This window comes from Vigna unguiculata, chromosome 11 (genome assembly GCF_037176805.1).
Source record: "Vigna unguiculata cultivar grain cowpea cultivar isolate G323 ecotype 2 chromosome 11, ASM3717680v1, whole genome shotgun sequence".
NCBI classification, from domain to species: domain Eukaryota; kingdom Viridiplantae; phylum Streptophyta; class Magnoliopsida; order Fabales; family Fabaceae; genus Vigna; species Vigna unguiculata.
The window spans coordinates 25,739,768-25,754,019 of NC_140802.1; the positions used below are offsets into that span (position 1 = coordinate 25,739,768).

Consider the following 14,252-nt stretch of genomic DNA (forward strand, 5'->3'; position numbering starts at 1 on the left):
CATAAACAAAAAGTAACTACAAATAAAACAACTTAGAATCCAAATAGCTCCCACAAATTTAAATGCATACAAAATTTTAAATAAATAAACTAAAGTGTGTAAAAATTTAAATGAAAAATATTAAAAGATCTAAAGATATGTAATGAATGCAAAGAACTTTAAATATTACCATATCTTTATGTCAGCAATTCCTAGAACTTTGAGTGAAGACAAATATAATTTCATAGTTTTTTTCGAAAATCGAAAAGACAAACCAAAGATAAACCATAGCAATAATAAATGTGAAACAGAACAGTAATAATAATAATAAACTTTAATATCAACATAATTTGTTTACTCGTCAATTTTAAATACTCAACTTGACAGCTTAATCATTGTTGTTAGCTAACTACGAAATTGAGGCATATACACAAAGAGATAGAAGCAAACTTAAAACCATCTCTGGAAAAAAAAAATTCCACAACATTCAACTTAAAAGAGAGTAAGACATATTTGGATAGAGCAATTAGTTTGTAGGCCAACATTCCACGCCATCTTTACCCAGATTTCATGTCAAATATGAAATGAAATACTAAAAAAAACTTAAACAAAAACTAACTACTACAAATAAAACAATTTTAGAATGCAAATAGGTCCCACAAATTTCAATCCGTACAAAATTTTAAGTAAATAAATTAAAGTGCGTAAAAATTTAAATGATCTAAAGATAGGTAATGAATGCAATGAAATTTAAATATTATCATATCCTTAAGTACTCAATTCCGAGAGCTTTGAGTGAACACAAATATAATCTCATAGGTGATTAAACCATACTAATAATATATGTGAAACACAACAATAATAATAATAAAATACTTTAATATCAACATAATTTTTTTGCTCATCAATTTTAGATACTCAACTTGACAGGTTAATCATTATTGTTAGCTAAATAAGAAATGGAAGCATATACCACAAAGAGATAGAAGTAAACTGAAAACTAGGGATGATAACGGGGCAGGACGGGCACGGGTTTCGCTATCCCATACCCATCCCCGTAAAAAAAATTCATCCCCATCCTCATACCCAAACCCAACGGGTATTAAACTTTTGACCCATCCCCATCCCCACCGGGTAACGGGTATAATCTCATACCCATACCCATACCCATTCTCTTACTACTTCAATATTAATTTTAATTAATTTTTATAAAATAATAAAATTTTTATGATAAAGAAAACATAATATTATCAAATATTCAATATTAGAATGATGATTGTTTCTTCCATATCAAATACTTTAAAATAAATTATAATTGTTTACATTTTATATAATAATACCAAATAAAATTTCATGAGAACTAAAACAATTATTAAATTTGCAAATATTAATGAAACATAATTGATAAAATTTAAAAATATTTTTTAAAAAATATAAAAGAAAAACAAATATTCAAATTAAAATATATTTTAAATGTTTGTTTACTTCAATCTTTTAAATTCTAATAAATATTTTTTTTATACACTAATAAAAGTTACAATACATCATTTGATCAAAATGATACAAAGAACATAATTGATATTTTAAATGTTTGTTTACTTCAATCTTTTAAATTCTAATAAATATCTTTTTTATACACTAATAAAAGTTATAGTACATCATTTGATCAAAATAATACAAAGAACAAATAATAATCATAATAAAAGTTTAAAATAAATTATAACTGTTTATATTTTAGATTATAATACCAAATAAAGTTTCATGAGAACCAACACATTTATTAAATTTACAAACATTAATGAAACCTAGTTGATAATATTTAAAAATATTTTTTTAAAAGTATAAGCGAAAAACAAATATTCAAATTAAAATATATTTTAAATGTTTGTTTACTTCAATCTTTTAAATTCTAATGAATATCTTTTTTATATACTAATAAAAGTTATAATACATCATTTGATCAAAATGATACAAAGAACAAATAATAATCATAATAAAAGTTTAAAATAAATTATAATTATTTACATTTTAGATTATAATACCAAATAAAATTTCATGAGAACCAACACATTTATTAAATTTGCAAACATTAATGAAACATAGTTGATGAAATTTAAAACTACTTTTAAAAAAATATAAAAGGAAACAAATATTCAAATTAAAATATATTTTACATGTTTGTTTACTTCAATATTTTAAATTTTAATGAATCTCTTTTTTATACACTAATAAAAGTTATAATACATTACTTAATCAAAATGATACAAAGAACAAATAATAATCATAATAATAAAATTTTAACATAGATCTTGTATCTTTCGAACTTCAATTATGTTGGATGGTGATAAAAAAATATTAATGACAATTACATTAAATTTTTATATTGTAGTAAATAAAAGTTATTTGTATAATTATATGTGTGATTGATAATGAGTTAAAAAATAAAAAATAATTAAATGAAACATATCAAAATCGTATTATACATAATGAAAATAAACAAGAAATAAAATATTAAAAAATTAACAAATGTTTACAAACAATTTGAGAGACTATTGAAAGAAATCGCACAAAAAAAAAAACAAATGTATAATTAAGGGTATGATAAGTTGAAAAATATCTTAGAGATATAAGAAAACTTTTCAAATACCAACATATATACTCAGTAGTTGAGAAATAACAAAAAATGTTTTAGTGAAATAAAAAAGTTATTCAAATGAAACAAAAACTAATAATAAGAATAATAAGTAAATAATTTTTTTTTTATATTACCTAGTAAACGAAATGTTTGTGCTATTAAATACTTAAATTGAGAGTATTAAACATTTTCATGTGAAAGAAAAATATACATCAAATAAAAATATTAAAAAAATAATAGAAATATTCAAATGTGAGACATAAAATTTTTTAATTAACATACATATTTTTGAACATAATTATATAAAGATTATGATAAGATGAAAAATATAATTGAAATGCAAAATTAGTTTCATGACAAACCAAATAATTAGAATAAATAAAAAATAATATATATATATATATATATATATATATATATATATATATATATGTGTGTGTGTGTGTGGTTATTTAATTAATTTTAATAATTTAAACGGGGACGGGTAATATGGCGGGGATATGTACATCCCCATACCCATCCCCATACCCAATTGAAAAAGTCGGGGATTCCCCATACCCATACCCATACCCAGTCAATGCGGGCAATGGCGGATCTTGACCAAAATTATTGGGGGAGCCAAAATAATATACTTAAAATTTATATATTTAACGTTACTATTACTAATTCAATAAAAAATAAATAGATAATTTAGTATAGTTATAACTATAAAAGAAACTTCACATATACGAAGAATTATCCATTATTTTTTCATATTTTTGAACTTATCAAATTATTCAATCATAACTAAATTTTTCACCTTTTTTTTTCAATATAAATAACCATATTATCTACAAGTATTCATTTTCTATTTTACTAATGTGCACATATCGATACAAAAGTCATCACAAACATTTTATTTCATTGTTATGCGGTGACCAACTATATTGTCCTGTTTTGATCTTCACTTCTCTTTTATCAATTTTAAAAAATAGATTTATTCTTTTGTTTTTCATCAATATACCTATTTAAAAAATAAGTTTAAGACTAACAAATAATTTATCATAATCTAATAAAAAATTAAGAGACAACAAAAAATTATGATAATCAAGTCCACTTAAAAATTGTTTATAAAAAATCACATAATACATTATTTACTCTTCTATATTCATAAAAAATAATATACAAAATGTCATGAGATAAAAGATAGTGTTAAATATTAAACAAGTATTTCACTGTCAAGTGACACAAGTTTTTTTCTTTAAAAATGGAAGAAAAGATATAAAGCATGAGAACAAAAATAATGAGTTTCTGTTTAACTTTTTTTTTTCTTTGGTAACAAAAGAAATTAGGTAAAGGTGAGAGATGACTACAACATATGAAAAACTCAAAAAACAATAAGAAGAAAAAATAAAAATTATCTTAATAATTGTTTTGATTTATTATATTTAATTTTATATTTTTTTATTTATTAACATTAAATATTATACTTTATAAAAGAAATAAAAATAATAATTAATTTAATTTTCATTAATTTTTCAATGTAATACTATCTAATTTAAAAAGATACATTTAATTTAAATAATTTAAAAAGATACATTTAATTTAAATAATTTAAAAATATACAGAATTTTAAAAAATATACATATAATTTAAAAAAATTGAAAAAAAAATTGGAAAAGTTTGGGGGGCCGTGGCCCCCGCTTGCTCCTTATAACCTCCGCCTCTGAATGCGGGGATTCCTCATCAAAACGGGGACGGGTTCGGGCAATACCCACGGGGACGAGTTTATTTGCCATCTCTACTGAGTTATGTAGAAACATTAATATTAACATAATTTTTTTGCTCATCAATTTTAAATTCTCAATTTGACAGGTTTATTGTTAGTGTTAGCTAACTATGAGTTGGAAGCATATAACACAAAGAGATAGAAGCAAACTGAAAACAATGTCTACAAAAAAAAAAATTCTACAACATTCAATTTTGAACTGAATAAGACATATTTGAATAGAGTAAGTACTTTGTCGGGCAACATTCCATGCCATCTTTGCCCAGATTTCATGTCAAATATAAAATGAAAAACTAAAAAAAAACATAAACAAAAAGTAACTACAAATAAAATAACTTAGAATCCAAATAGCTCCCACAAATTTAAATGCATACAAACTTTTAAATAAATAAAATAAAGTGCGTAAAAATTTAAATGAAAAATATTAAAGGATCTAAAGATATGTAATGAATGCAAAGAACTTTAAATATTATCATATCTTTGAGTCATCAATTCCTAGAGCTTTGAGTGAACACAAATATAATTTCATAGTTTGCTTCAGAAATCAGAAAGACAAACCAAAGATAACTTATGGAAGATTCCCCAAACTGTTCATAAAAAAACTATGATTAAACCATACCAATAACATATGAGAAACAGAACAATAATAATAATAAAAAACTTCTATATCAACATAATTTTTGTGCTCATCAATTTTAAATTCTCAACTTGACAGGTTAATCATTGTTGTTGGCTAACTAAGAAATTGAAGCATATACCACAAAGATATAGAAGCAAACTTAAAACCATCTCTAGGAAAAAAAAATTCTACAACATTCAACTTAAAAGAGAATAAGACATATTTGGATAGAGCAAGTAGTTTGTAGGCCAACATTCCATGCCATCTTTACCCAGATCTCATGTCAAAAATAAAATGAAAGACTAAGAAAAACATATACAAAAACTAATTACAAACAAAACAATTTTAGAATGCAAATTGGTCCACAAATTTCAATGCGTACAAAATTTTAAATAAATAAATTAAAGTGCGTAAAAATTTAAATGAAAAATATTAAATGATCTAAAGATAGGTAATAAATGCACAGAAATTTAAATATTATCATATCCTTAAGTTATCAATTCCTAGAGCTTTGAGTGAACACAAATATAATCTCATAGGTGATTAAACCATACCAATAATATATGTGAAACACAACAATAATAATAATAAAATACTTTAATATCAACATAATTTTTTTGCTCATCAATTTTAAATACTCAACTTGACAGGTTAATCATTATTGTTAGCTAACTAAGAAATGCAAGCATATACCACAAAGAGATAGAAGCAAACTGAAAACCATATCTAGAGAAAAAAAATCTACAACATTCAACTTAAAAGAGAGTAAGACATATGTCCATAGAGCAAGTAGTTTGTAGGCCAACATTCAACGCCATCTTTACCAAGATTTCATGTCAAATATAAAATGAAAAACTAAAAAAAACCTAAACAAAAACTAACTACAAATAAAACAGTTTTAGAATGAAAATAGCTCCCACAAATTTAAATGTGTACAAAGTTTTAAATAAATAAACTCTAGTGCATAAAAATTTAGATGAAAAATATTAAAGGATCTATAGGTAATGTATGCAAAGAAATTTAAATATTACCATACCTTTAAGTCATAAATTATAGAGCTTTGAGTGAACAAAAATATAATCTCATAGGTACGTTGAAAAATCACAAAGACAAACCAAAGATAACTTATGGAAGAATCCCCAAACTGTTCATAAATAACTATGATTAAACCATACCAATAATATATGTGAAACAGAAAAATAATAATAATAGAAACATTAATATTAACATAATTTTTTTGCTTATCAATTTTAAATACTCAACTTGATGGGTTAATCATTATTGTTAGCTAACTATGAATTGGAAGCAAATACCACAAAGAGATAGAAGCAAACTGAAAACCATTTCTAAAAAAAAAAATTCTACAACATTCAACTTAAAATAGAGCAAGACATATTTAAATAGAGCAAGTACTTTGTCGGGAAACATTTCACGCCATCTTTGCCCAGATTTCATGTCAAATATAAAATGAAAAACTAAAAAAAAATAAACAAAAAGAAACTACAAATAAAACAACTTAGAATCCAAATAGCTCCCACAAATTTAAATGCATACAAATCTTTAAATAAAGAAACTAAAGTGTCTAAAACTTTAAATGAAAAATATTAAATGATCTAAAGATATGTAATGAATGAACAGAAATTTAAATATTATCATATCCCTAAGTTATCAATTCCTAGAGCTTTGAGTGAACACAAATATAATCTCATGGGTGATTAAACCATACCAATAATAATAATAATAAAATACTTTAATATCAACATAATTTTTTTGCTTATCAATTTTAAATACTCAACTTGATAGGTTAATCATTATTGTTAGCTAACTAAGAAATGGAAGCATATACCACAAAGAGATAGAAGGAAACTGAAAACCATATCTAGAGAAAAAAAATCTACAACATTAACTTAAAAGAGAGTAAGACATATTTGGATAGAGCAAGTAGTGTGTAGGCCAACATTCAACGCCATCTTTACCAAGATTTCATGTCAAATATAAAATGAAAAACTAAAAAAAACCTAAACAAAAACTAACTACAAATAAAATAGTTTTAGAATGAAAATAGCTCCCACAAATTTAAATGCGTACAAAGTTTTAAATAAATAAACTAAAGTGCGTAAAAATTTAGATGAAAAATATTAAAGGATCTATAGGTAATGAATGCAAAGAAATTTAAATATTACCATATCTTTAAGTCATAAATTCTAGAGCTTTGAGTGAACAAAAATATAATCTCATAGGTACGTTGAAAAATCACAAAGACAAACCAAAGATAACTTATGGAAGACTCCCCAAACTATTCATTAAAAAAACTATGATTAAACCATACCAATAATATATGTGAAACAGAAAAATAATAATAATAGAAACATTAATATTAAAATAATTTTTTGCTCATCAATTTTAAATACTCAACTTGACAGGTTAATCATTATTGTTAGCTAACTATGAAATTGAAGCATATTCCACAAAGAGATAGAAGCAAACTGAAAACCATTTCTAGAAAAAAAAATTCTGGAGCCACAAAGGACTATCGAAGGTTATTCTTTTCTATTGATAAGCTCCAATTGCATCATAGGAATTCAAAAAAAAAAGGTTCTTTTTTTTTTCGTATACTTATAGTTTTTTTGGGGAATTCTTTCATTTTTCAAATTTCTGCAATTACGTGGACTATACCTATTTGAAGAAATGCCCAGACGATTCCCATTCGTTAATATGTAAAGTCCAATAAGCATATCTTGAGTTGGTACAGAAATTGGATCCGCGATAGCTTCAATTTCAGTATGCACAACTCAATTTTAAAAAAAATAGTAAAATATATTAAAGCACTAATATATTAAGAGAAAAGCATTAAAAAAATTAATATATTTTTCATTTGTACCTGTGTTGTTACTGTTGCTGTTTTGCAAAATTGGAGCATTGGTAGATCCAATGGATGTAGAACCATGAAATTCTAATAAGAGAGGTAGTAATAGAAAAATTTATTATGAAAGGAATTCAATTGAAGATAAGATAATAATAGATATATAAAGAATTAGTATTTAATCATTTTTATTACGCTTGTAATTACTTTTTTCTGCCAACTTCTGATTTATAATAAGTTTCCTTTTTCTTCGTGCATCTTTCCCATTATTTTGTTCAAGTTCTGCAAAATGCAGTTAAAAAAAGGATTATGAAATGCATTTAAAGATGAAACGAATTAATTATGAAATGATGTCATCTAATATCAATGTGTGTTAATTGTATAATATGCATTAAAGATGAATAATGAGACTAATAAGTATGCAGTGTTAGCATTTGTACTGAATTTGAATGAAAATTAAATTAAAAAACAAACTTACCACAATATGTCAACTCGAAAAGTGGCTTTCTAATAGTAGATTGAATTCTTTTATTTTGCACGTCTGTATCTACATTGAGAGATAAGTAGGTTTTGCTAGTTGAATCTGGCGTAACATTTTCTTTCCATACTGGTAGAATAGTTAAAAAGTCAAATGAGAAAAGAATAGATGTAAAATGAATGCAGTAATAAAGATTTGTGTTAGTGCAATCAATGAATGCAGATTTGTGAATGAAATGAAAAACAGTTTGACAACAATGAATGCAGTAATAAATTTGTTGGCTGAAAATGTATAGTGAATGAAAAAATGATTACCACAATTTCTTAACTAAGAAAGAGGTGTAGTATTTGGAAAATGAAATGCTTCACTTGGACTGGAGTTGTCCTCATTTGTTACTACAATCAAAATAAGAAAAAAAAATAACATAAATGAAGTAAGATTAGAATTTGCAACTTTATTTTTCGTATTAGTGTAGATTTAATTGAATTGGATGAGAAAAAAATCAAATGATCTAGAAAAAATGAAGAAACTTAAAAATGCAATGTGAGAAACATAAAAATATTGAACCTGTGGACTTCATCAAGGTATTGGAAAAATTTTGTGGGATAATGTTCTTCCTTTTTCTTCTTCCATTTGTTGAATCCATTTTGTTGTGATAATGTTCAAAGTGTGCAGAAGTTATGCATTGTATTGTGGTATTATGGTGTTTTACAAATTCATTACATGTTGGAGGAAGATTTAAAATTAGAAATAGAAAACTAATAACAAAAGCAATTAACAATGCATTGTGAAGAAAGTAAAGGAGAGAGGAAGAAAAAACCTATTAGTATATGTAGGCACATTTGTAGTATTCAACCAACATTCTTCCTGATGATTCAGGTACTGTCAGTACAAACTTTTGACAAAAAAGAACAAACATTTCATTGATATGGAAATATCAGAACTGAACAAATAACTCAAAATTTGTAAAAGCGTACCTTTTCAAAAAGATTTGATCTGCAAAGTCCAAATTGATGATTTGCAGACAATGCAAAGCCTCATTTTAGAATGTGGATCTGTGATATATGTCCTTTTTTGGCAAGCACAAAAGTATTATGCTTTGTAATAATCAACCATTAAAGTAAACATTTGTTTCTACATTGAGTGTAACATGGAACTACTAAAGAAAGGGCAAAACAAAATTATTTTATTGTTTTCAATTTTAGAAATGAAAAAAAATTCGAAGAAATTAAATTTAAATTAAAAAACTTGTAAGAGAGTTCAAACTGAAATGAGTTTTAATGTTTTCATGGTTACTCTATTACTAAAAAACAATTTCAATAAAATTTGCAAGAAATATTAAAATAATTTTTTTAAAGAAATTAATAAAATCTTTTGAAAATTATATTCAGTTAGTATGTCCAATTATTAGTACTGCAGAATATCAAGTTGACTTCTTTATTATTACTTCTAACCTTTTTTTAAGAAAAACAATCAAATATTTTAACATATTTGAATTCTTATCATAATCATTTAAAATTATTTATAGTATCCGAAATGAAAAATTATTTTAGAAAATCATTACTTAAATAAATTTTGTATTACGAAAATAATTAAAATATAAAACTTGACAATAATTAAATTAGGTTAAATACTTTTAGATATGGCTTCTAATTATTAGAAGCAACAAAAAAAGGATGTTAAAACTATTACAAACAAAATAAAACCAAAGTACTTTCAAAGTTCTTCAAAAAAACATACATAATATAAATACTAAACTAAAAGAAAAGTGCAATATTAGAAACTGCATTCTTTGTGGACGTGTACTTTGATCTTCTTCTTTTTCATTTTTTTGTCCACTAGAAACACAAGAATATCTCCTTCTTCCAAACGATTGAATGTGCAGAAGTCCTTCCATCCCTTCCCAATCTTACTTGACTTCTTAGGTGTATTACGAAGCAGAAGTTTACATTGAACAATGAAGGTGTTGTGACGTCCCTGCAATTCCAACCTCCTCAATCTACGTTTACGAACGTAATCTGCAAAGTCATATTGTAGGTCCTGAAAAAAGAACAAAATAAGACCACAAATAAAAATATATAAAGAAAATAAAATATAATACCAAAATAATAAAATTATAAGTTAACCAGATGGCTTCCTTTGCATTGAGATTTTGACAATTTGACTCTAAACAGATGTTTTTTTCGCAACCGAATTAGGTTTGAAAGAAATTTGGCACCAATCGATATTGTAGACATGTTGGGGAATACAGTGATGTGGAAGGTAGAATTGCCAACATATCTAAATACAATTTGATGTATATGTTGCAATTTATAAAAAACACGTAGGCTATACCAACCATCCATGAGAACGGGATGGTTCACATCCATATTAAAAGTTAATTGATGTTGATTCCCTTCAATATCTTCCAAGTGTCAAACGGGTCCTAATTCCTCACCAAAAATAGCAAAAAATATTGGATCAACATGTCCAAACTCCTAATGAGACAAAAAACAGATAGAGAAGTCAAAAAGATGAATAAGACAAATATGAAACTGATGATGAAAGCATAAATATTAAAATCTAGGAATAAAAACATGCATGGGTGATGTAAAACTGATAAAAACAAAAAATAGAAAAGTAGTGAATTTGAATGGTTAATGAAAAAAGTTGACATCTTTAGAAGAAACCAATAGTAAGTAAGAGTTCAAACAAAGTAAAAATAGAAGTTGTCTTATGAAAGAGAAAAAAGGTCGACATAGATGACAAATGCATTAAAAACAGAAGTTTTAACTGATTTCAACGATTATTGAAGAAAGATGACATTTTGATAACAACAAATGAAATGAAGTATGATTTGGAGAATAGATGATGAAGGAAAATATAGATTAACATACATGAAGCATGGGAAACAAACAGAAAAAAAACGACCTTTGAACGATTATTGCATAAAGTTTGAATTTTTAGAAAGAAAATCGAGAATAAGTAATATTGTGTAAAAAGTAAAAACAGAAATACATGTTTTTGAACGATTAAGATAGATGAAGAAGCAATGTGGTACGGTCTAACCTTAAAAAAAACAGCAAAGCACATATTTTTTTTAAGTTTTTGTGAAGTAGACATACCTGATTATGAACAAAATGATACGTGGTGAACCTTCCTAAAGTTTTTCTGGCAGTGACACTCAAAGAGGAATCCATGGAAGCAAGTGTAGGGGAGTGACCTTTCTTTTTCAGTGATTTTGTAAAAATATAAAACTTGATAGTAAATAAGGAAAACAGACGGTTATATAGATATGAAAAGACTTGTAATTAAAGAGAAATTAAAGAAGGCTTTTTGAAAATTGAATCATATTTAATAATATTTTTAAATTAATTTTGAGAAAGTAAAAATAACTTTAAAAATAATATACATTTTTGAAATAAATAAAAACAAATAAGAATTTGAAAGAGTAATAACAGATAAAAATAATATAATAAAATATTCAAAAAAAATATAACTAATTAATAAAAGAATAAAAGATAATATTAAAAGTTAATATATAGATATGAAAAGACTTGTAATTAAAGAGAAATTAAAGAAGGGTTTTTCAAAATGCAATGATACTTAATAAAATTTTTAAATTAATTTGGTGAAAGTAAAAATAACTTTAAAAAAATTATAAAGAAATAAATATTTTTTTAATAAATAAAAACAAATAAGAAGTTGAAAGAGTAATAGCACATAAAAGAATAGAAGATAACATTTAAATAATTGTACAATTATGATTAAGAAAATCAAAATCAACTTTTATCCTTTAAATGCAAAGTTACAAATGTTTTTTGATTTGTTAATCAATCTGTTTGATTAAGGAATAATGGTTTTGAAAACATGAAATAAATTTTATATGTTACGAAAACAATAATGTAGTTGAAAAATATACATAGATAAAAACTTAATGACTTTGATGTAGGTAGCATCATAATGTAGTTGATATTAAAACTAATATCAAAACTTCGACATTAGGCTAGCAATATATACTAAATTTTAAAAATAAGCATATACAACAAAAGGTATATAAATTTATAGAAATCTATTTAAAAAAGGTAAAAAAATAGTGAAAATAAACAATTTTTTATAAACCAAAACAAAAGGAAAAACCTATGCTGAAATTAATTAAATTAATGTAGCTAGCATGATTATGGTGTTGACAATGTCAAATTATATCAACACACTTTGATTCAGCTAGCAAATTTTGAATGTAAAGATAGAGTACAAAATTAAAAATAAGCATGAAATCTATTCATAATTAAATTAAAACATAGTTGAAGTAATATTGTTTTCAAAATAACAACCAAAGACAAACAGAAAATAATGGTCATGAGTACAAATACATAACAGCAGCAAATGTTTTTCAAAAAATAACATAATAAACATAAAAATCCAAATAAAGTATATCACTTTTCAATCTTTATATTCTTCTTCAACATCTTCACTGGAATCTTCTTGTTTTCTTGAACCATAGATCGACTTTGTCTTTTAAGTGCTGGAAGAGGTGGTTGAGTAGCCAAATCAAGATTGTCCAGATGAGATGATTCTTTGCGGGTTAACTCATGAATTTGAACATCAATTACATTTTTATTTTTCAAGGATTCTTTGGGAGGAACATGGCTTGATACTATATTGTTCAAATCATCACTTAGAGTCTCAACATCATTTGATTCTTCTGTGAATTTGATCAACAAATCCTAAAAAAAAAAAACAGATTAGCATATACAAAGCTTTACAAAATAAGTTAAATTGTAATCTTCAACTACCTCTGCAATGGAATCAGATGAGATTTGATTTGTTCGCTCATTTAATTTGCTTTCTTCTTCATTTGTAGAGTATAGATCCTAAAAATTGTATACAATATTAATAATAAAAAAGTTAAAGAAAAAAATAGGCTAACACTTGAAAAAAAATAAAAAAAAATCTTACCAAAGACTTAATTTCAACATCAGAAAAGCTTTCAATTACTTTTTCATCCATGCAAACTTTTTTAACTCTGAATGATTGTTCAAATTTGGTATTATAATCATTCTTGCACTCAACTTTGAACAGATAGGTCTTATCAATTAGGACTTCAAACTCTTTAGGCAAGTCTCCAGCAGCAGTGTTCTATTAAAAAAAGGATTAATATAAATGATGTAAATTAATGTAAAAAAATTACTGTACAACAATAATGAGTAAAATAAGTGGAAACAAAGTACCCAATATAGAATAGGAAATAATTGATTGTGAATTCATTTGAAAATCAAACAAAACATTTAAGTTAAATGTCAACAATATAAGCAGAAATGATTAGATTAAAAACTTAACCTTGTCTTGCAAGTCAAGAATGTTAAAGCATGATTTCTTCAACATTGCACTTGCATCACGATCAAATACAACAAAAGTTGTAGAATCCGTAGCATTAATTACACGAAGTTTCAGTTTATACCTAAAAAAAAAACAATAAAGACATTATGAACATTATTAAGTTTTCTTAATATTATATTAATAAAATCATGTTTTGAATATTGAAAATATTACCTAGGTGTAACCTTAATGACATGCTTGTTACACTTTTCACAAAAAAAACATTTTGGAATCAGGATAAACTGCTTTGTTGCAGATACATGATGTATACCACCAATCATCATGATCTAGCACATGTTTAATAGTAGCTTTTACTACAAAAGTACTTTCCTGTAAAATAAAGAATATCAAATTATGAAAAAAAAAGTCATTAAATAAAAAAATTTATGTGCAACATAGAGACAAATATTTGAACCTGCTTAAAATCTTTTAAACCTTCAATTGAACTCCTAGGATGCAGCTTAATGAAATCATCTTCTAAGCTAACTTTAGAAGAAGCACAAAGTTGGGTAAGAGCTTGAGAAGGAGATTCAGTATTATCCCACATCCTAC

The 14,252-nt window shown here is 24.9% G+C and overlaps 1 protein-coding gene across 1 annotated transcript; it reads right to left on the reverse strand.

Annotated features, from left to right (window-relative positions):
• Nucleotides 1-12,664: 12,664 nt before the first annotated feature.
• On the reverse strand, nt 12,665-14,019 carry LOC114170238 (uncharacterized). Its single transcript, XM_085668519.1, has 5 exons — nt 13,875-14,019; nt 13,662-13,782; nt 13,281-13,460; nt 13,118-13,195; nt 12,665-13,048 (listed from the first exon to the last, which is right to left on the reverse strand). Exons 1-5 carry the CDS (start codon nt 13,982-13,984, stop codon nt 12,758-12,760), a joined length of 780 nt encoding a protein of 259 aa, XP_085524645.1. The 5' UTR covers nt 13,985-14,019; the 3' UTR covers nt 12,665-12,757.
• Between the last annotated feature and the right edge of the window lie 233 nt (nt 14,020-14,252).

Bases quoted from the DNA above. Each gene is read 5' to 3' on its own strand.
- LOC114170238 (XM_085668519.1), bottom strand. From the start codon at position 13,984: ATGATGATTGGTGGTATACATCATGTATCTGCAACAAAGCAGTTTATC. The intron at 13,783-13,874 runs GTAATATTTTCA...TTTTTTTTTTAG, and splicing joins GTCATTAAGGTTACACCTAG to GTATAAACTGAAACTTCGTG. The intron at 13,461-13,661 runs GTTAAGTTTTTA...TTTTTTTAATAG, and splicing joins TTCTTGACTTGCAAGACAAG to AACACTGCTGCTGGAGACTT.